Consider the following 22,578-nt stretch of genomic DNA (forward strand, 5'->3'; position numbering starts at 1 on the left):
CCTCTGCATGAAAAGCAGACACTCTGAACCACGGCCCTCCCCACGGACTGGGTTATTGGGGGAAAGACTTAATTGATGAAATGTCAGAGCGTGGCACGGCCAGTCTGGAGTGCACCCTGCTTTGCGTGGCACTTGGAATATTACCTGTAGGCAGGGTCTCATGACGGCACATACATTTTCCACACCTGCGTCCTTGAGAAGAAGTGCGAGATTAGGTTCACAGGTCTGGAAATAGGTGAGGGAGATGACTATCTAGGATAAAGCTAACGTGCATTTCCCCACACTCCCTAGACTGGTTGGATGATGTGGAACTGGCTGGTTTCTGCTCTCGCTGTTGGTGCATCTGTGGTTCTGTATGATGGATCGCCGCTCGTTCCATCCCCCAATGTCCTCTGGGATTTGGTTGACCGACTAGGGTAGGTAGAGATGGGTTCTGCTTTAGACAAAAAAACACCCGTAAGTTATCCTGAAACAACTACTTGTGTTTGTTTGTTTGTTTGTTTGTTTGTTTGTTTGTTTGTTTAAAAAAGATGCTTCGGTTTCTAAGCTGTTTACAAGCTCCAGAGGTCAATCAGAATGTTTGATGCAGCAGAAACATGGGGAAGCGATAATAAGAGCTTACAATGGTAATTTCAGGAAGCGTTATATTGGAAGTAGATGCCTAGGTATTTAAAGTTTTTAACCTGTTCCAACGGGTTTCCACTGATCTCCCACCTATGAGGCTTCCAAGATCATGAGAAAACAAGCACTTTAGGTTTTGCAAAGTTCAGTTCCAGTCTGTTGGCTGTACCATATTCCTGGCAGCGGCACAGCAGTCGCTTCAGGCCAGCCCTTGTGTGAGAGACGATGAACGTGGATGGAGCTGAGCTTTGGGCAATGGCCATCCACCCCATGTAAACAGGGTGCAAGGTCGTTTAAGAAAAGGTTGAATAAATACAGGACTAAGAAGTAACCTTGTTTTACCCCTTTGTTGGCAATGATTTGGGGGTTAGCCTGCCTGACTGGGAGCATCTCACCTGGCAGCACATGGATGTGTGCAGTTTAGAACAACACTTATTTGACCCCAGTTATTTGACACAGAGGGGAAAACCTACAGATACAGTCCAAAGGAGCATAGGGAGTTCTGTACAGAGCATAGGGAGAATTTTAAAAAGCAAGCGTTCCTCACTGACCTGGTGCAAAAAGATCTTGTCACCCGGAGGAGCCCTGGCTGCCTAGATAAAACATTATAGCCTCACACACTCTTATTTGGGAGTAAGGCCCACTGAGTAGAGACTTAATTGTTTACTAGATGCAAGTCAGCAGCGCCAGATGACCTCACTTGGCTAGGCGCTGGGGTGGCTTGCATCCTGCACCTTGCAGAGTCAGGCCCAGGCTGCCACCGGGCCCAGCACTGGCAGCAACAACAAGCAGCTCTGCCTCACCCAACCCTACCCATTGCCACCCCACCACCCCACTTACCTGACCTGGGGGTTCTGGATGATGGACTCTATCAGTCAAAATGTGAGTCTCAGCAATCGCCCTCTTCCCCCAGAAACAAACCAGGACTGCTCCAAGGAAACACACATGGGAAAAAGGAGCTCTAGTCCCTGGTGGGCCGTCCCCTTACCCTTTTGTAATTGGCCAAGAGGATAGCCAGCCAATCAGGATTTTCTTTATTTTAAAAATTGATTTTCTTCTCACTTCCCTCTGTGCCCCCCATGCCTCATGCTATGCCCCCCCCATTCACGTGATTTTCACCTATGGCCCCCTTGGAATATCCTGGAGCCCCTGGTTGGGAAACAGTGCCATAAACTGCTGAAGTACGCAGAAAGCGAGATACTTCAGGAGTGTTAGTCTTGATCTCCAGGTGGCTCCAAGAGAACTTGACAAAGCCTTTTTAATGGTTGCATGGGAACATTCTCGTGCCTTCATTCCGCTTTTGCTCCACTTGATAAGAACCTGTGAAAAAACAATGCTGTGACATTACTTCAAAGTCACACTGCTTCTTCTGCACACATTCCTTTACATAACTTTTTGGTTTAGTAAATGGTTCCAGTGTGCAAACAAAAGGAAACCCACTCATGTCTGTGTTCTTCAATATGAATGCATCTTCAGCAAAAGGTAAATAAAATGTAGCTTTTGGGTAGTGGTGGTTTACAGTAGTCATTGAGAAGTGATTTCCCGATTGAGCTTGGAACTGGTGGAGCTTCCATGCCTAGAGCTCTAGCACTGCACTCTCCTAACACCCCAGAGAACTCTTTGAGACTGTTTGATGATGGGCAGCTTGGTGAATAATGATTCTTTTGTCTGGTGGTGGCAGAGCGCTCTAATGTGAGAAGTGTAGGGACCAGGAGGGACTGGGACATAGCCAGCACACTTCCTAAGAAGAGAATGACTTCCCTCAGGCAGATGGTAGAGGCAGCAGAGCCTCACTGCAATGGTGGTTTTTATTTCACCTGCTGCTGTTATTAAAATTACTGGTCAAGGTCAGGTCAAACATTGATTGCTTATGGTGAATGGTGTTTGCAAAACTTCATATGAACTTCCGAGAGATAATGATACATCTATTCACTGTTATAAATAGCTAAAAATACTGTGTCTGGAACACAGTAAATAAAAGCTAGAAGCAAGGATTTAAAAAGCAAAACAAAATAAGACTCTCAGATTGTGAAACCTGGTAGCTTTGCAGTTTAAACTACTGCAGTTTGACCCTCTTCAGCGCTCTCTTTTTAGGTTGCATTTTACTCGTCTCATCTATTTTATGGATACTTTGACAAAGTACAAATTTTGGCATAGTTTCTTGGCCCACCGCAGTTCAGTGCTTTCTGAGTTATTGAATCATAGCTTCTTAAGTCCTGAACTAGCAAACTATGGATGCCAGGATTGGAATGAAGAGCTTAAAGCCAGAGCTTTTAAAACCCAGGTGGTTCTGATTCCAGTAACCATAGTTTGCCAGTTCAGGCGTACAGGAACTATTATTTATTGACCTGGGAAATGCTTATTTGCTGCTTACTACAAAATGACTTACAATGATTAAAAAACCCTAATTAAAATACATCAAAATGTTTGCAAAAGAATAGTTAATAGTGCTTATATTGCAATAACATAAAAAGGACCCATCCTACTCCACCCAGCTAAAAGATGAACTCGGGTTTAGAGCCAAATGCTTGGGTAAATAAGAACAGCCTCGCCTGGCACCAGGTGCATCTCCAGAGAAGGGATTCCATTATTGTAAAATAAGAAATAGCAAAATGACCATAGTGAGTGACAATTGTTCCTTTTTTACTTGCAGTATCACCATCCTTGGGACAGGTGCCAAATGGCTGGCGGTGCTGGAAGAGAAGAACCTTAAACCATGTAAGCACCAAGATACTCTTTGAATTCTGTTTGCCTCTGGAACTGAACCACTTTGCTTCCCTCCCATTTCTAATTAGTTCCACAAAGGCAATATTGTTCCCCAATATAATAACAATAACAATTTATTATTTATACCCCGCCCATCTGGCTGAGTTTCCCCAGCCACTCTGGGCGGCTTCCAATCAAGTGTTAAAACAATACAGCATTAAATATTAAAAACTTCCCTAAACAGGGCTGCCTTCAGTTGTCTTTTAAAGATAAGTTAGCTGCTTATTTTCTTCACATCTGAAGGGAGGGTGTTCCACAGGGCGGGCGCCACTACCAAGAAGGCCCTCTGCCTGGTTCCCTGTAACCTCACATCTCGCAATGAGGGAACCTCCAGAAGGCCCTTGGCGCTGGACCTCAGTGTCCGGGATGAACGATGGGGGTGGAGACGCTCCTTCAGGTATACAGGACCGAGGCCATTTAGGGCTTTAAAGGTCAGCACCAACACTTTGAATTGTGCTTGGAAACGTACTGGGAGTTGTTACTTTGCCCATGGATTGTGGAAACACAGGAAGCAACCTTACACCAAGGCAGGAAGTAGGTCCATTTAGCTCAGTACTGCTGCATCAGGGGTGGGGAACCTGCAGCGCTCCCAGATGTTACTGGACTCCAACTCCCAGCAGCCCCAGCCAGTGTGGCCATGGTAAGGCTTGATGGGAGTTGTAGTGCAGCTGCCTGTGTTGGTGGCCCATGTTCTAGAAGTTAACAGGAAACTCAGGGGCGGGGGCGGGGTTGATAATTGGCCAGGAAATAACAGTGTAACTCTGCCTGGTAATGTTGTTCCAAGGTGAAACTCATAACCTCCAAACGCTCCACACCATCCTGTCAACTGGCTCACCCCTCAAGCCTCAAAGTTACGAGTACGTCTACAAGCACATAAAGAGCAGCGTTCTGCTGGGATCCATATCAGGTAGGGGTTTTCTGAACTTGAGCCCTTGAATGTTTAGTGGGTTAGAAAGTTAGAGGGAGGAGGATGCAGTGGTTGCTAAGCAGTCACCATTTTGGGTACTATTTTGCATCTCTTACATTGTCTTGTGTGGCCCAGAGGTGGGCAGAAGTCGGATGGGGATTGCTGGTGGATCTGTGTGTTGATTGACAAGGATTCCCAATTCCTAGTTGTTATAACAATAGCAGCAGCAACATTTGGAAGAAGGTTTGAGGGGTAAAGAGCATTTACATTTATTCAGTTTTTCAAAAATTTACAGACAAATGAATTACAAAAACACAAATCGCATACATTTCTAATACACATGTATTTGACTTCCCTCCCCCCCACCTTTGTGGTTATTTTAAAGTTTTACTATTTATACTCCATTTTGGCATAATCCATTAATTTAATTAGCCACTCTTCCTTGGTTGGTACTACATCTTCTTTCCATCTCTGGGCAAAAACCATTCTAGCTGCAGTTGTAGCATGCATAAACAATTTTTGGGGGGTCTTTTGGTATCTCAGTGTCTACTATCCCTATAAGAAAAGTTTCTGGTTTTTATTGTTACATTCAACATTTTCTTCAATTCATTGTAAATCATTTCCCAGAAAGCCTCTCTTATAAGACCACCACATATGATAGAAGGTACTGTATTTACTCAGGGATGCGGGTGGCGCTGTGGTCTAAACCACTGAGTCTCTTGGGCTTGCCAACCAGAAGATCAGCAGTTCAAATCCCCATGACGGGGTGAGCTCCCTAGCAGTTCAAAAACATGCCAAAAAGTGCAAGTAGATAGATAGGTACTGTTCCAGCAGGAAGGTAAATGGTGTTTCCGTGCGCTGCTCTGGTTTTGGTGTTCCGTTGTGCCAGAAGCGGCTTAGTCATGCTGGCCTCATGACCTGGAAAAACTGTCTGCGGACTTCCTCGGCCTGTAAAGCAAGATGAGCACCGCAACCCCAGAGTCATCTGCGACTGGACTTAGCTGTCAGGGGTCCTTCACCTTCACCTTCACTGTATTTATTCAAATTGAATGCTCACCTCATCTGGGCTGCAGGGCCAGTTGTCGTGGTGGGCTGGGGGTGCAGCCCGTGGAGTGGTGATGCTGGTACTCTCTGCTAGTGCTCTCTACTGAAGCCAGCCTATGCTAGTGGATGTGAGAAACAGAAGCTTCCTTATTTACTTGGTTCCACTTACGGATCACTTCCCACTAAAGCACTTCAGAGAGATTTCACAGTGAGAACACCAATAGAAACAATTAAGGAAACAACTCCCTATGTAGAAACAATGACAGACAGTTTTGTCTATAAAACAGAGTTTCATATCCATTGCAAATACAGTCTGCATCTGTATCCTTAAACCAGTGTTAGACTATTGATCCATCTTGCTCATTATCTTCCCTTGACTGGCTGCTGGCTGTTGAGTAGAGTGGAGTCTTAACCCATCATCTACTCTCTGATCTGCTTATTTCTTTTAAACTCTGGAAACCAGGTTCTCTGCCACTGAGTTTTAGTCCATCAAAAGTTACCAGCCCAGCAGAGGACAGTTCTGATCTGTCAACCTCTGGGCTGCAGGCCTAGCACACTTTCACAGTCTCAATGACCTGGGAGTGGGGTCAATTCCAAGCGTATGCAGATTGATAATAATAGAACCATCGGGGGTCCACTAGGGGCACATTGGAAGATGGCCGACAATACCATCTCTCCAACCCACACGGGGTAATTAAGAGGCTGTTATGGGAGTAGGCAGCCTCCCTTGTTGCCCCAAGGAAATGGGGAACACTGCCCTTGCCTGCTGTGCCCATAAATCACCCCCAAATTTGAAAGAAGGGGGTGAGGGCACTAGGCAGAATGCCCCCGTGTGGACCTCGGCTCTCCTGGACGCTGTCTCTGATCGCGCACTAGCTGCAGCAGTTTGGAATAATTAATTACAAAAGAAGCAAATGCACATATTTCAAGTGAAGAAGGGGAGTGAAGTCTGCTTATTTAAGGGACCTCTGCAAAAGAAGACGACGGGTTGGAGCAACAGGAATATTTTACGATGAAGATACACCAAAGCCTGGGTATGTCGGCAACAGGACTGAATGGGGGGGACACCTTTTTTACTTTCCTTCTATGTGATTTACCAAGAACCCCTCCTCATTAGAACCGTCGGTTTAACTGACCCAAGCAGGATGATTAAGGTCTGTGTGGAGATAAACTTTAACCAAAAGTATGCTTTATGGAGATCGAGAAGCAATAAGAGCTTTTGGAATGGCGCAGCAATTAATTCAGAGTTGCCATCTTGCCAAAGGATTTATAGCCGGGAGGAGGAATGGACTTGTTTTCAGACTGCATTCCTGGTGAATCTCCTCAGAGGTTTGAGAAAGGAGGCAGATTGGTGAAGATTAATGACGCTAAGACTGTTTTGATGTATGGAAGTGATGTTATATGGAAAACGTCTGGATATGGCTACTGGATAAATAAAAAAAAATATCCACGCAGGATTACAAACTGTTTTAACCAGCTTGTGGAGACTATCAGAGGTCACAAAGAGAAAGGAAAAATATATGAAAATAACAACAAGAGATGTGGAAAAACAAGAAAGGACTGGATAGTACTGTGAACATCGTATGATTAGATTTGTGGACATTAAAACAGCAGTAAGAAGCAAGAAGTTGATTGGATCCCCTTCGGAACTTGAAATATGGGTACCCCAAACAAAAATTTTAAATTCGGCTGTGTAATTTGGAATTTATGTAATTTGGTTTGATTTGATGTGATTGGTCGGTTAATAAAAAATTATTCTTAAAAAAATAGATAATAATCGAACCATCATTTCAGAGTAATTGTACCACTAAGGTGTTTTAAGCATGAGGGAGAGTTGCAGTTCAGCAACATTGGAATGGATGTATTTAAAGAGGTTTCAACCCTTTTGAGAGATGGGCTTATGAAAGTCCGTTCTGCCCCCCTCTCGTTTCAGGAGGCACAGATATAGTTTCCTGCTTTATGGGTCAGAATGTGTCCATTCCGGTTTATAAAGGCGAGATCCAGGCACGGAATCTGGGAATGGCAGTGGAAGCCTGGAACGATGACGGTATTTCCCCCAGCCAAGCTCTTGCTATCACGTTTTCCAAGTCAGAACTGTGGTTGGAGAAGAAGGGCTTCTGACAGCACAGACAACTTCAGGATCTCAGGGCAAATGGGGGCCCTTTTCTCATCCCTGCTGTCGGTTGTAAGGGGTTGGGCTGGGGAAGGTTCTTTGCAGACCCCCACGTAGTTTAATGTGGGCTTAAAAAAAGAAAAGGTATCACCAGAATTTATGGAGAGCCTTATAGCAGGGATGGAGCCTGTGTGTGGCCCTCTCTGGCCCTCGGGACTCTCCCAAGGCTGCCCACCTCACTTGTCCTTCTCTTCCCTTTCTGGGTGTTTTTGCCTGGCTGGAATGTGTCCTGGGATGACGATACAGTCGTACCTTGGAAGTCGAACAGAATCTGTTCCGGAAGTCCGTTTGACTTCCAAAATGTTCGACTTCCAAAGCAGCTTGGGGTTCATTGTGGGAAATGTAGAGAGAAATTAGTTCTCCCATTTTGCCTTTGTTGGATCCAAGGCCCCGTCTGCACTACATGTTTGGAGCAGTATGATTCCACTTTAATCAGTTGTGGTTTCCCCCCAAAGGCTCCTGGAAACTATTTTGTTAAGGGTGCTCCTGAACAGTGTTAGAAGACTTCTATCCCTCTCCCAGAGCTACAGTTCCCAAAGTGGCTTAACAAGCCTCCTTCCCAGGAAACGTTGGGAGTCGTAGCTCTGTGAGGGGAATAGGGGTGTAGGAATTCCCTGCACCCTTAAAAAAAGACACTTCCCAGGATTCTTTGGGGGATGCCGTGACTGTTTTGAAGTTGTATGACCCTGCTTTCTAAGTAAAGTGCAGATGGAGCCACAGTGGCTAGGCTAAGTCTTCTTCAACCCAGTGGCGTAGCGTGGGGGGTGCAGGGGGGGCCAGCCGCACCGGGCGCAACATTTGGGGGGGCGCGCTCGCACTCGCAGCTCTCTGCCCCTACCTGGCTCACTCACTCTCTCTCACTGCAGTGCTGGCTGTGTGAATCCGATCCGAGCTGCCAGGTCGCCGCCCACTGTGGAGGGGGAGGGTGCCAGGCGTGCGTTGCGGTGCGGAGCAGAGAGAGAGCGCGGGAGAGCACCACACCCAACCAGCCCAGGCAGCAGCAAGAAGAAGCTGGCAGCAGCGGCAGGTTAGGGGTTAGGGGCGCAAATTACTTGCCTTGCCCCGGGTGCTGACAACTCATGCTACGCCGCTTCTTCAACCTTCTGATGTCCAGAAGTTGTTGAGCTACAGCAGTATGGCCTGCGGTCTCAGGGATGTTGAAAGTTAGTCTGGCAACATCCATAGGGTGCCAGGTTGGGGAGGGCTGGGCTAAGTGATGACAGACCAGGTCTTATCCCACCTCCAAAGAAGCTGTAACAGGGAAGAACTGATCAATTGCCTGATAAAATACTTGAGCTGTGCATTCCAAGGGCTGGAGAGAGGGAAACGAGCCACCTTTGTTCTTGATCCTTAAAACAGGCAAGCCAGTTTTGGGGGAAAGCGGAGAGCTGGTCTGCACCAAGCCCATGCCCTGCCAGCCAACGCACTTTTGGAACGACGAGAATGGAAACAAGTACAGAAAGGCTTATTTCTCAAGATTCCCAGGTATGCATTGAGGTGGTGCTTTTTGTGTGTGTTGTGGGGGCACATTGTTGGTCCTGCACTTACAAAGCCTGCAGAACTAATATTTGAGCATGGCATTTGAGAACTGCTGTGGGTACCAATATTTGCTTGTGAAATTGTAAGCCCAAAAGTATGAGTGTTGTGGGGTTCCTGTTTGTTTGCCCACCATCCCACCCCCTCACTTTGCTCTCTGCAAGTGCACGGGCAGACCTCTTCATCTTTCTGGGGTGCTCCTTTCTCACAACTTCAGAAACCATCAGGGATCACAAACAGGTTTGATTTCTTTTTAAAAATGGGTCTTCATTGTTGATTTGATAACTGAGGCTGCAGTCCTGTGCCCACAAACAGCAGAGTGCTGCAAAAATGGTCTTCTGGGGTTCTGTTGTTGCTACGTTCTAGAATATGCTGATGGAGTGCATCTCCCACTGGTCTCAGGCAGCAAGGACGATGGTCAGGGATGATGAGAGCAGAAGTCAAGCAACATCTGGAGGGTGACAAGTCCCCTCCCCTGTTTTAGAGCTTGTCTGTGTTAGTCTGTTAAGCAAATGTGCAAGACTCTTAGGGTTTTTTAAAAAACACACAGGTATTTAAATATCTGCAGGTTCTCCTATAGGGAAGAAGGGGATCCTACATGGGGTGTCACTGCCCACCTCTCCGCTGGCAGGAAGTCAAACTCTTTGAAAGGGTCAGCCAAGTGGGCTGGACAACCCCTTCCACTGCAGGACGTTCTTGCCAGCAGCTCCTAGGGCTCCTCAAAAAGGAAGTGGCAGAAAGCACCATTTTAAAATGGCTTTCATAGAATCATAGAATCATAGAGTTGGAAGAGACCACAAGGGCCATCGAGTCCAACCCCCTGCCAAGCCCTCGAGGCCATCGAGTCCAACCCCCTGCTTTCCCCTTTTCTCTGCTCCTTCACTGCAAAAATTCTTCAGGCTCCTTCACTGCCTGCATTCCAGTGACCCAAAGCTTTTTCCCTTTCCACTCCTAGCTGTACGCATCCTGTGTGTAGTTGCCATCATTCACCAGAAGCTCCAGAGCTCATCTTCTAGCTTATTATTGAGGTCCTTAGTTTTCCTGCTGCAATATCTCACCTGTTTTTGAGCAGGGATTGCTGCATTTTTATCCTGGCTTTTAACACTGGCTTGAATTTAAATTGAAGTCGGATTTTCGAAATGGTTTTTAAGAAGAGGAATAATAACACTTTTTTATTTATACCCCACCCATCTAGCTGGGTTACCCTCACCACTCTGGGAAGCCTCCAGCACACACAATAATAATAATAAAACAAAAAACGTTAATAGTAAGAATCAGATCCTATATAAAAAGTCACAAAAACTTTAAAGTAAACAACTTATATCAAATAAAGTAATATTCAATAATCCATTAGAATCCAATAGTACATCAGCAAACAATAATTTAACAGTTTACACTTATCAATTACCATAAAGAATTACTAATCTATAATCAATAAAATAACATTTAATTACAATGCATAAAATTCCACAAATGGTCAAGTTGAGAAACAAGGATACACAACTCAAAATTTTATTTTTAAAAACTATCCCTGAACTCCTCTCTTCCCAGCTGTTTCTGCTGTTCTCAAAGTCAAGGTCTGGGAAAGGCTCCCAGGGCTGGAGGGGGGGCAGTCACTGGTGGACGAAGGGGGGGTGCGCCATTTTTAGCTGTGATTCCTGCTTTGCGGGGGGTGGACTAGAAGGCCTCGGGTCCCTTCCAACTATGATTTTCAGGAGTTAAATAATAATAATGCTAAAAATTATTATTATTTGTCCATTAAAAAGGAAGGGAAAGAAGAAAAGGGGAGGTTAGGGGTAGGATGACATGAAGAAGAAGAAGAAGTTTAGAATTAAAAGAAAAAAGTGTGTGTGTGTGTAAAAATATAAAAGATTAAGGGAGAAGAAAGTATACAAAAGTCAAGAATCAAAGTCAAGTGAAAAATGGAAGATGAGGTTAAAAATTCAAAAAGAAAAAATTCATTTCTGTAGAATATTTGGAGCTGGTGACTTTGGATCCTTGGTGGGGAGTGGTCTGGGATTGGAGTGGGATATGGGAGGTGGGGGCCTCTCTGCCCCTTCTTGGCTCCCACCCTACTTTCCCTAGGCCCCACTTGGAAGCTGGCATATGGCGCTCTCCCCCGGGCTCAGCGGTTCTCCTACCCCTTTGTCTGTCCCCTTGTTTGTTCCAGGAGGTGGGGTGGACTTTCTAGCCCTTCAGCCATTCAGTTTGGGGCTCCTGGTGCGATACCATGTCCCTGGGTCCTGTTCATTGGTGGGTGGCCTGGAAGAGCACTTGAGATTGCTCCCCCAAGTCTGCCATCTTCTCCAACTCTGATTTCATGAACATATGGAGGGCCAACGGTTCCTGAAAGGTTATTCCAATGGTTCTCTAAGGGTGTGGCAGGAACTCTGACAGATGCAAAAGATCAGAAAAGACAAAGGCTTATTTGTGTTGACGAGGAGATAAGAGCTTGTCTGTCTTAAATTAGACCTAAAATTAAGGAGATTACCCAGCAAAAGCAGGCTCTCACCTCTCATACAGACTTAAGGTTCATATGTAAGAGGCTTGTTTATAATTACCGTATTTTTCCATGTATAAGACGACTCCTATTTTTTTTGAACCCAAAATTAAGAAAATGAAACCCTAAAATAGAAGTGAAAATCTTGGTTGGCGACAGCAAGTTGTTGATCTTATTGGGGGCGATTGCCCTCAAAGTTTCCAGCATGAGAAGCATGCAGTGCCCCATGGTTCAGAAGCAAAGGCAGCGACTGGGGGGGGGGGGACCTCACGCTTCCCCATGGTGGCAGCTGCTGCTGCTGCAGGGAAGCAGGCTCCCACGCAGGACGCCAAGGAAGAGCCGGGCGAAGGCAGCGGCCGCTCTGCGCTGGGCGATGCCGCCCAGCAAACTCAGCTGAGGAAGGTGGTGAGCAGGGTGGGGGCAGGGTGGGAGTCTGAGAGGGGAAGAGGGGGAAGAGGAAGGAAGGACAAGGAGAGGCAGATGAGGCAGCTCTCAGCGGCGGTGGCGGCAGCTGCTCTCGATCCGGTGGTTGAGCCAGTGGGGTCTTCAGGAGGCGAGCCAGTCGCCAGCATGCAGCCCGGGGGGGGGGAGGGAGAGGGGGGGCGGCAGCAGGAGGGACCGCCTCAGCCCGCCCAAGCCAAAATCCTGGACATATGCTTAAATATTTTAAAAATTCCCCCAGGTGCCCATGTTCCATGTACAAGACGACCCCCAATTTCTTACTAATTTTTTAAAGCAAAAAACCTCATCTTATACCTGGAAAAATACAGTATATTTTGGGAATGACTTGTGTTCTTATGCAGTTGCATTGTTTTTACTTTCTGGATGTCCCATGATCATATTATAAAGTAGTTGTGTTCTATGTTATAAAGCAAGCACTGCTAGGGTTTGCTTCTTTTTGTGTTCCAATGTATTTCTTATCAATAAAAAATTCAGTGTGGCACAAGCAAATATTTATTCTGAAAGTGTGGTCCAGAGGAAAAGGTTTGAGAACCACTGGGTTATTCAGTAAAAAAAATAAGTTAAAAGGAGGGTCACTTGAATCCCCCTACAAACCTTCTAGTTTTCTGTGTTCTTGTAAAAAAAAAATTAATTGAATTTATACCTATACCCTATACCCAAAACATTGTATTATTTAGTTTTTTAATCTGTTCCATCAATTTCCACTGTTCTTGTGAATGTGAAAACAGATTTGTGTGCCATCCAGGCCTGGATTGTTGATAATTGACCTGGTTGCCCCCCATGTGGGTTTTCCTGGACAGGTGTCTGGGCTCACGGTGACTATTGCAAGATCAACCCCAAGACAGGAGGCATCGTCATGCTTGGCCGCAGGTATGCCCATCACTTTGGCGTGACCATATGTGAGGGATGCTTCGTGGCAGTGAGCAGAGGGGCTGCTGCGCACTTGTTGGCTGGGAATATAGGGACACATTGTCAGTCTGGCTCTGCTGACTGGCTGGCGTTTCTGAGGCTGGGTGGGCCAGGAAATTTCAGAGACTCCCCCCACTCTTTTCTCCCCCTCTCCTCTGTTTCAGCATCCCGTGGTCTTCGTCAGGTGGCACAACCTTTCCTTTGATGCAGGGCTGGCCCATGGCATACTGTTGCCCGAGGCAAAACAGCAAATGCCTCCTTCTCCCCCACGTCAAGTTGCATGATACCCAAACCAATGCCAAGCACGTTGCTTTGGCATCTAAGGCAGGCTCCCAACTCTCATCAGCCCCAGCCAGGGTAGCCGATAGTCTGCTGTGGCCCTCGCAGTGCAACGGCATCTGGGAGGGCCGCAGGTTTCTCATCCTGTCTATAAAAGGCCCTTGGGTGTAGGAGTGTAGGCAGCTGCCTTATAGTGAATCAGGCTACTGGTCCATCACACTCAGTATTGTGTACTGGCAGTGGCTTCCCATGGTTTGGGGAAGAGGGCTTCTTCACCCTCTTGAAGATGCCTGGGATGGACCCTGGGATCTTCTGAGTACAGGGCAGATGCTGTGCCAGGGAGCTGCATCTCTTGCTCCTGCTGTACTACAGTCCCCAGAATTCTTTGGGTAGGACCCACAGTCATTAAACCTATTTAGACCTTTACAGTTCTTGTGGGCCTGTTTGTTGTTTATGTCTGTATAAAACGTTCTAATGGGTATGGATATCTAACAAACAGCGGCCTCTTGGAATCCAAGCCCAAGGATCATTTTTTGTTGCCTATTTGACACAGTTGTTTTATTAAGAACCATGATAAATTCCCTTTTTTTGTCTCTTTTCATCAGACTGTGATGATGCTTTAATGATGCTTTAATAATGATTATGCTTTTCCTCTATGATTTGTACTTGTTTCCTCCCCCCAGTGATGGCACACTGAATCCAAGTGGTGTGAGGTTTGGGAGTTCTGAGATCTATAACATAGGTATGCAATTTAATATTTATCCACTCTTCTTCCTCCCATTAATTACAGTATTGGCTAACTTGATTTCTCATTTTTCTATCTTGACTTCATTCAACAAGGTAGAGAGCAGTGTGTGGGTGCTGTAAGGATCTGAAGAGGCCCAAACAAGCCAAGTCACGATTGGCCTCATCTGTAAGGCGTAGAGTACTGGACCCTGCATGCACTCTATAAGTCTCTTAGTCTCTAAGAGTTGCCATTTCTTCACATGCCCTGCACTGTGGCTTGTTTCACACACAAAGCTATGTTGTTGTTCATTTGGAATTTGCAAACCCAGCCCATAGACTAACTATGGCTTGTATTTTGCCAACAAATCACAATGTGAAGCCAAGGTTTCTTGTTGGTTTACAAACCTTGGCTTGTTTGAACTATGGTTTGACTTTATGGCCAAACTTAACAGTTTTGCTTAATAATGGTTTTTTTTGGGCACCCCACCCCAGGCACAAAGTAATAGTAGCTAGAAATCAAACCAAGCTTTGGAGAAACAAGCTTGGCCTGTCTGCTCACCTAAGAAACCACTCATGCTTGGTTGCACAAACCATGGTCAAAGTGTGCAAACAATGGTTTAGTATGATGTGTGAGTGCAGCCATTGAGACTTCCCCTGAGAGGAAGCTGCTTTATACCGGCTCAGACTATTTGAGTGGCATTTTCAGTGATGTCTGCTTGCTTTTGGAATGCCCACCCATAGGAGGCAAGCAAAGACGTAATTTGAAGGGTGGCATTGTGCCCTCTTTTAGCAGGGTGGGATCTGCAAGTCCTGCCTTTTACCTGTATAGCTACATTTTTAGATTTCTATTGGATGTCCTTAATTGGTTTTAATGTAAGATACTTTGGGTCGCTTTGTAAAAAAAAGCAACCAACAAATATAATTAATCATCATCAGAATTTGTCCATCTCTGTATTGTCTGCTCTGACTGGCATCAAGTATTGAAGGCAATGGTTGGGAAATACTGCCCTACAAATGTTTTTGGGCTTTCATCATCCCCAGTCAGATCAGGGGTGATGAGGGATTGCAGTCCAAAACATCTAGAGAGCATCAGGTTGGGGAAGGCTCTTTCATATCTCAGACAGCCATTCTTTCTCATCATTTGCTACTTAAGCCTTTTATCTGGAGATGCCATTGTAGATTATCTCATGAAGATACCTGAGATACATTTCCAAGGTCTCCTGGAACTTGGGTTTGAAAGCCACTGGGCTGCACAGGATAATTTGCAAAACTGCTTGAGGAAAACTCTTGTTTTGGGTAAATGAGAGGCGCTTCATGATTTATTGTGAAGTTTACACCCTGCCCTTCTTTATAAAATGATCCCAGGGCTATGCTGATGGGATATGGATTCCAGCAATGCCCAGAGTGCCCCATTCCTCCTCTATTCAGCTGCCCAGTGGGAATCTCATCTGAGGTATTATGAGATTCTTCAAGAGGAAGCAGGATAAGCATCAAAGAAGCTCCTACTTCCAATTCCTGCTTGTATGGCTTGGCATTCAGTTGTGTTATAATTTACTTTATGAATTCAATTCTGTTTTTAAAGTCTGCCTCTATTGCTATTATTAATAAAGGCAGCATTTTATGTAAATCACTTTTTAAAAATATTAAGCAGTATATAAATCTGGATGGATGGATGGATGGATGGATGGATGGATGGATGGATAAATAAATAAATAAATAAATAAATGCCCTCTATTCTACCACTGGATTTCATACTGCACCTATGACCAGCAAATTAATCATATTTGTATTCTGCCCAGCCAGTCAAGTTCATTGCGTGGTTTACATAAGTAGTTGGGGTCTAAGCTGGGAACCGCAGCTTAAGTGACCGGAATTATTTCTTACTGTGAATACATCTTATTTTAGTCTTGTTTCATAAAATAATCAACTTTTTCCTCCAAGGAGCTCATACATGATTTCCTTTCTCCCCTTGCCCCACCAATATTTTCTCCTCTTAACAAACTTGTGAGGTAACTTAGGCTGAGAGAGAGTGAGTGGCCAATCTTGCCGAGTGGGATCTCTTCAGGCCTAACCAGACTCTCTAACTACTACTCCACACCAATTAAGAATATAAAAGCCTCATCTGCCTTATACATTTAAAGAGGTACTATCCTGCTTTGAACACTCAGGGCTTCCCCCAAGAATCCTGGGAACTGCAGTTAGTTAAGAGTGCTGAGACCATTCATTCCCTCTGTACGAAGGAAAATGGGGACAAAACTAGACCAAGTTGGCTGTGCCTGCCATTGGCTCTGGTGCCACCTACCTGGTTAAAGTGTCAGCTGCCCCTGCAAGCCACCATGGCCTGGCTTTATAATGGGCACATATTTACTATTCCCTGCCACATTTCCTTTGCCTCTTCAGTGGAAGCTTTTGAGGAGGTTTCGGACAGCCTCTGCGTCCCTCAGTACAACAAAGACGGCGAAGAAAGGGTGATCCTTTTCCTAAAGATGGCCACCAACCAGGAGTTCAGCCCAGATTTGGTGAAACGCATCAGGGAAGCGATCCGCATCGCACTCTCTGCCCGGCATGTTCCCAGCCTCATTCTGGAAACTGAAGGCATTCCGGTATGTCAGCACAATCCTTTTTTCTTACTACTTGCTGCAGCTATATATTTTTTTTTCATTGTTACATTGGAATAGTCATTAAGGAGCACTTGTCATCTCTCTTCAAAGCCCACACATGCCTGGAAATTTTAGTCTCTTATTTTTTAATTAAAAAAGTGGAGTGGAGTTTTATAGTTTGTCTGTGTTGCTTAGCAACTTGTGTGTGCTTTTCTTCCTGAATAAGCCTTTTCCTCTTTTTCCTCCTTTTTTTAAACAGCAAAAAAGTCCCCTAATAAACACCTCTGTTTGGTTTATAAATATACGTGCGTCCTGTTGATATACTGAGAACTCTTGGGTGTTGTTGATAAGTATAAAATGAGAAGATTGCCTTTCTGGTGTGCCAAAAAGCTGCTCCCCGCAAAAAAGCATTTTGGACAGTTCTGTTCTCTAAAATGATAGGTTTTTTATTTATTTTGCAAGAAGTCTCGCTTAAAAAAAAAAAAACACCTCAAAATATCTTGCAAAGCTTGTGACCTAATTTTTTCACAACTGAAGGCTCACAGAGACAAGTAAGGCCCGTGAAGGAAGTTTTGATCTACTTCTGACTTTCATGAGCAGGAACGTAGGAAACTGTCAGATCACTAGTCCATCAAGCTCAGTATTCTCTGCACAGACTGGCAGCTCCTCTCCAGGGTTTCAGGCAGGGGTCTCTCCCAGCTCTACCTGGAGATGCCGAGAATTGAACCTGGGACCTTCTGCATGCAAGGTGGACGTTGTGCCCCTGAGCTACGACCCTTCCAGTGATAGCCTTGTTCTCCATGACTTTGTCCAAGCTATCACTGCCTCCCGTGGAAGCAAATTCCATTGTTTCAATTATGCACTGTATGACAAAGTCCTACTGTTGCCTGTCCTAAGTCTCCCAACATTCAGCTTCATTGGATGGCCCCGAATTTCAAGCTGTGTACACACGACACCTTTTAAACCAGATTCAAAGCACTTTCCCCCCCTCAAAGAATTCTCGGCAGAGAGTTAAAATTCTCACTGATCCTTAACTAATTACGGGGTCCAGAATTCTTTAATGGTGTTTTAATGGTATAGTGTGTATGGAGCCCTAGGGTAATGACTGAATATATATATATATATATATATAAATGCATTTGGGAAGTTGTTGGACTGCAACTTGCATCCTGCCTTCCCACTGGCCCATGGAGTAAGTTTGTTCGTTTATAGAAGCATTTATTATACTGCCGCCATATTAAAGATCTTGGTGTACAACAAACGAAACACCATTTAAAAGCAATATAAATAATAATTAAAGTGGCTGGCTAATTAATCAGTATGAAAAAGTCTCCAATAGAGGCCTGGAAGTTCATGCCACATCTCTGCATGAACCGTGTTCCATAGCATGAGGCCAGCAGCACCAAATGCCCCACTTCCAGTTGAGGCCAGTCGGGCCTCTTTAACATGGAGGGCAACTAACAGCACTCCTCAAGATGATCTTGGTGATCCAGCAACTTCTGCAGGGCACCACGTTGGTCTAGCCAGTAGGTACTTTAATGGGGTTGTTATAGTGTCTTGCCAGCCTGGGGTGAGCTGATGAGTGTGGCAGAATCACTCACCCACATTATAGAAGCCATTGTCTTCAGCTTTTTGGTACCAGCATGTTTTTCTTTAAGCCACACTTTGCCCCAGCCTGCCTCCCTGAAAAGCAGCAGCATATGGCCCAGTGTGTGGGGTGGGTCTGGTCCTCATCTCTGGTTGTATCCTCCCATCCCTCTGCAAAAAAAGCTATGGAAGATCAGCTTCAAATGGCTCCATAAACTGAAACGAAAAAGTAAAAGGAGGCTTTGGGGTGTTTATATGACAGCTGGTTACCTATGAGTCCTAGTTTAGATCATTAAGTAGCCAACACTCTGAAGGTATGTATAACTGAATTCTAATCACATTTTGAAGTAAAATGGAAAGCACTCAGAGCTGCGTTCTTGCTTTCCTCCCATTCTTTTTGTTTGTTTGTTTTGTTTCCTGCCTCTCTACTTTGACCTACACTTTTTTTGTCAAATATAACTCCTGGAACTGCAAAGAAGTATTTACCTGCCACTGACCTCCTTTTTGGGAGCAGAGAGCTTACTGTTTCTTCGTGAGCCAGTGTGTAGGAAGAGTGTGGACTTTCCAGAGGCATATGGATGGTGACTGGGAGAGAACTGGATGTGGGATGCCGAACTTTTAACAGTCTGCATCCCAAGCAAGCACATTTATTGCTGGTTAGCCAGTCAGGCCTTTTGCATACACAGGCAATGCTATAGGTATTACGAAACACTTGAAACCATAATACAGTATAATTAAAATGATACCATTGCAGTAACTCAGTTACATATATTAACTTGTGATTTGGTGTCTTGGAGTCATGAGCACAGCATCACCTTTTGCCTAGCAGTGTCTGCTAGGCATGATGGCCAAATTCTCCCTCCGCAGCTGGAGGCAGCAATCCTTCAGATGTTTCTGGAAATTGCAGAAGGAAGGAGGGCTCTTGTGGTCATGTTCTGGTTTCCCCCAGGCATCTGGTTGGCCACTGGACTAGGAGGGCCATTGGCCTAAGGCAGCAGGCAATTCTTATGTCCTTATCTGCTTAATTTCACAGTACACAATAAATGGGAAGAAAGTTGAAGTTGCTGTCAAACACGTTATCGCCGGGAAGGAAGTGGCTCAGCGGGGCATCTTCTCCAATCCAGAGACCCTGGACCTTTACCGAGACATTCCTGAGCTCCAGAACTTCTGAAGGAACCTGCCTTTTCCCCATCTCTGTGTTTGTGTGCGTGTGTGTGCGTGTATGGTTTTGTACTGTGTATATAATATGTATATGGACGCTGTATGCAAAAGAAACTATTTAAGCAATGGTGTTTCTTTTGAAAAAGGAGAAACACTGTTTTGATTTGCCAAGTGCTTCATGAAAAGGCTTCTGGAAGGGCAGCCCTGCAAATTTTGGTGTATCGGCGTTGCTTTCCTTCCAGCCTAGAAGATCTAGCTTGCCTCTTTTTAGATGCAGCTGGGTACAGAGACTTTTTAAATGATCTACACTAAAAAAATGTGTCTTCTGGTTTGAATTTTATCTTTTAAAATCGAGGCAATAGGGTGGTAGGCATATATACCATTTGATTATGGTTGGAGGTGGGGCACCTGTTTCCCCCGAGATGCTGTTGGACTCCAACTCCCATCAGCCTCAACCAGCATGGCTAATGGTCAGGGATTATAGGAATATAGGAATTGTAGTTCAGCAGCATCTGGAGGGCTGCATGTTCTCATTCCTGGTTATGGTTTAAAACTGCTCAAGATTCTAGGAAACTACTGGTGGCATTTCAGTGGGAAGATTAGAAGACTGTGGGCATGTTTCTCATGCTTGCCACTGCTCTTCACTTGAGGTTTTTTAGGCAATGGGTATGTTGAGTGTGATAGAAAGAGTGCATTCTCAGTGGTGATAGTGCCCAGTAGGCTTAGATAGCAGCATTCTGAAGAACTGGGGGTGTTTTCCTTAGACCACATCCCCCAATCCTCAGCAGGAGACAGGGGATTGATCTGTCACTGACAATTGCATGTGGGAAGGTTTCCCAGATGCAAGGAAGTGTTCACAACAGCTGGATTCACTTTATTTTTACTTATTCTTTTTTAAATAAAGAGATTGACTTCTGGGTCTGTGTTTAAAACTTTTATTTTTTAGAAATACCTCTTTTTAAGATTAACTTTTAAGACTACTTTTGGACTACTGCTTCCATCAGAACCAGCCAGAAAAACACCTGGAGGGCACCAGTTTGGCAAAGTCTGTTTTGGAACAGAGCACAGATTTGCTGCCACTGTTTGAAATAATACTTGACTTTCCTGCTAAAATATGAAAGGTTGCAGTTCTCATTTAGACACATCTTGAACCAGTGGAACCGGCTAGCAGTGACTAGCAGATAGTTCCATCAGTTCCCCAGGACTTTGGGTTGGCACCAGGATTTAATGCCTCATCTTCCCAGCCCTCAAACAGTCTCTTTTGGAGAAAGGGGAGATGCTGGAATTAGAAGCATGACTATGCACTTAGCTTCCTGAAACAGTTTTCCTGGTTTAAAATTTTATACAGATCTGAAGAAAGCAGGTCAATGTGATTTTCATGCACAACCCATTGCGGATCCTGAGCGTGGAAGTAAACGGCAAAGTCACTAATCTTTTAAATCCCCATTTTTAACTGTGTGTGGGCTAAAGGAGGACATTGTCACCAGTGAAGGTCAGTGTGGCGCTCTTGGATGCTGACGGATGCCAGCTCCCCTCAGCCCAGCCTGCGTAGCCCAGTGGTCAAGGGTGATGAGCGCTGTGGTCCTTGCAACATCTGGAGGGCATCACATTGGCTCTTGAACCTTTTCTTCCACACTGGCAACAGCAATGGTAGCTTTGGCAGAACATATCCCATACAGACTTTGGATACTTAGCCCCCATTTGCCTGTGTTGGTTTACAAGTAGGGCCCAGGAAATTGGGTGTGTAAGCAGGAGAGTGCTGGCAGAACCTCTCTTCCATTAGCTGCTGGTGGACTTGGAAAGGAAGCTTGAGAGCCCTTTATCTTAAAATCAGGTCACAACCACACCATCTGTTTAAATCACATGGCTTCCCCCAAAGAATTCTGGGAACTGTAGCTTTGCAGGGGGAGTATGTGAATGCTCCTGGGATTACTTGAGCTGGAGAGAAGCCATGAGCTTTAAATGGTTGTGACCTTGGCTTTCGTGGGAGAAAATGGGAGAAGAGAAAAATAGGTGTGGAGAGTCCATGAGATTAAGGCTTAACACCAGGGCCAGAAGAGAAGCCCTTTTGTGGGCTGGATTGAGTATACAGGCTGCCGGCTGCCTATCCTGTGTCCCAGAAACTCCCAAGACCTTTGTGTTTGGTGGCCAATATGAGTAACTTCCTTTCTTTAAAATAACCCTACCGTGTGATCTTTTGGGCGCGTGAGGGGGGAGGTGGAAGGAACTGTTTCTTGGTGCTTTGTAAAGGGATTTCCCCCCTAATAAAACAAATTGTTACTTGTGTATGGAAAACAACTAAACAGATTTATTTATGGTCCATTGTGTTTTTCATAATGGAAGATGTAGTTGTGTGAACTCGGCAAGAAAGAAAGGTTTGGTGCTTCAAAAACTCCTGCGTTATTTGGAATGATTGGTGAACAAATTCTGTCTTGGATCCCTCCCCCCTTTTTAAAATCACGTTGAGTGATCTCAGTGATGCTTTAAGGAATTTGAACTTAATAAAACTGCAGAATAAATTCTCATCTTTATTGTGGAGTGAATTGATCATATTAGTGTTATTTTGTAAGGAGCAGAGGTCAGTAAATCCAAAAGCGTTTGCTGGCATAGGTTCTATGGCAGCCCCACTTTTAAAAAGAACTATGTACATACATATATACTGGGATTTTACTTATACCTATTGTGTATTGGTCCCAGGAACTTGGTTGCTCCAGCCTTTGCCAACCCAGTGGCATCACCCCCAATACATCTGAAGGGCATTGCGTTGGCAAAGGCTGACTTACAGGACATTCCCATCTCATCAGAGTTCAAGATGGTAGCCGTAATTCTAAATGGCTGCTAAAAACCATCCCCACACCACCCTGCTTTTGAAGCCAATATATCAGGAAAGATTGGCGACAGAACTGTTAAGTTGTGGGTTGACATAGCAGACGACACAGCGATTCTCCAAGTAGCTCTTTATTTTGTAAGCTGGAATAGAACTGACTGCAAACAGCTCAGCCGGCCTGCTTTTATAGGCAGCCGGCTGTCAACATTGTAGCAACAAGAGCCCAGAGTTCCCGCCTAAAATAACTGACGTGGACCTGAGTGAAAACTATCTACAGACCTGAGTGAAAACTATATACAGTATCCCCCTGCTGGCCCAGGGTGAAACTTCACTACATAACACCCCTCCCCACCGAGATAAGGCATTAGTTACAATCGTAATGGTTTCCTTATATACAGCACTACGCGTAATGGTTCAATTAGGCACAAAAGCATATCGGTTACATTTCCCATACTTAGACCAACAGTGATACATGTCCAA

The 22,578-nt window shown here is 45.0% G+C and overlaps 1 protein-coding gene across 1 annotated transcript in view; it reads left to right on the forward strand.

Moving 5' to 3' along the window:
- AACS (acetoacetyl-CoA synthetase) overlaps nucleotides 1–21,796 on the forward strand; it is a 415,323-nt gene extending 393,527 nt beyond the window's left edge. Inside the window, exons 11-19 of the mRNA XM_079957769.1 lie at nucleotides 292–416; nucleotides 3,275–3,339; nucleotides 4,172–4,294; nucleotides 7,272–7,385; nucleotides 8,871–8,996; nucleotides 12,810–12,879; nucleotides 13,881–13,939; nucleotides 16,324–16,526; nucleotides 19,144–21,796. Of these exons, the coding sequence (XP_079813895.1) occupies nucleotides 292–416; nucleotides 3,275–3,339; nucleotides 4,172–4,294; nucleotides 7,272–7,385; nucleotides 8,871–8,996; nucleotides 12,810–12,879; nucleotides 13,881–13,939; nucleotides 16,324–16,526; nucleotides 19,144–19,281 (1,023 nt within the window). The 3' untranslated portion in view covers nucleotides 19,282–21,796. The remainder of the gene's footprint in view (nucleotides 1–291; nucleotides 417–3,274; nucleotides 3,340–4,171; nucleotides 4,295–7,271; nucleotides 7,386–8,870; nucleotides 8,997–12,809; nucleotides 12,880–13,880; nucleotides 13,940–16,323; nucleotides 16,527–19,143) is intronic.
- The last annotated feature ends 782 nt before the right edge of the window (nucleotides 21,797–22,578 follow it).

The sequence above is a fragment of the Podarcis cretensis genome (assembly GCF_951804945.1).
Source record: "Podarcis cretensis genome assembly, chromosome: 16".
Lineage (NCBI taxonomy): Eukaryota > Metazoa > Chordata > Lepidosauria > Squamata > Lacertidae > Podarcis > Podarcis cretensis.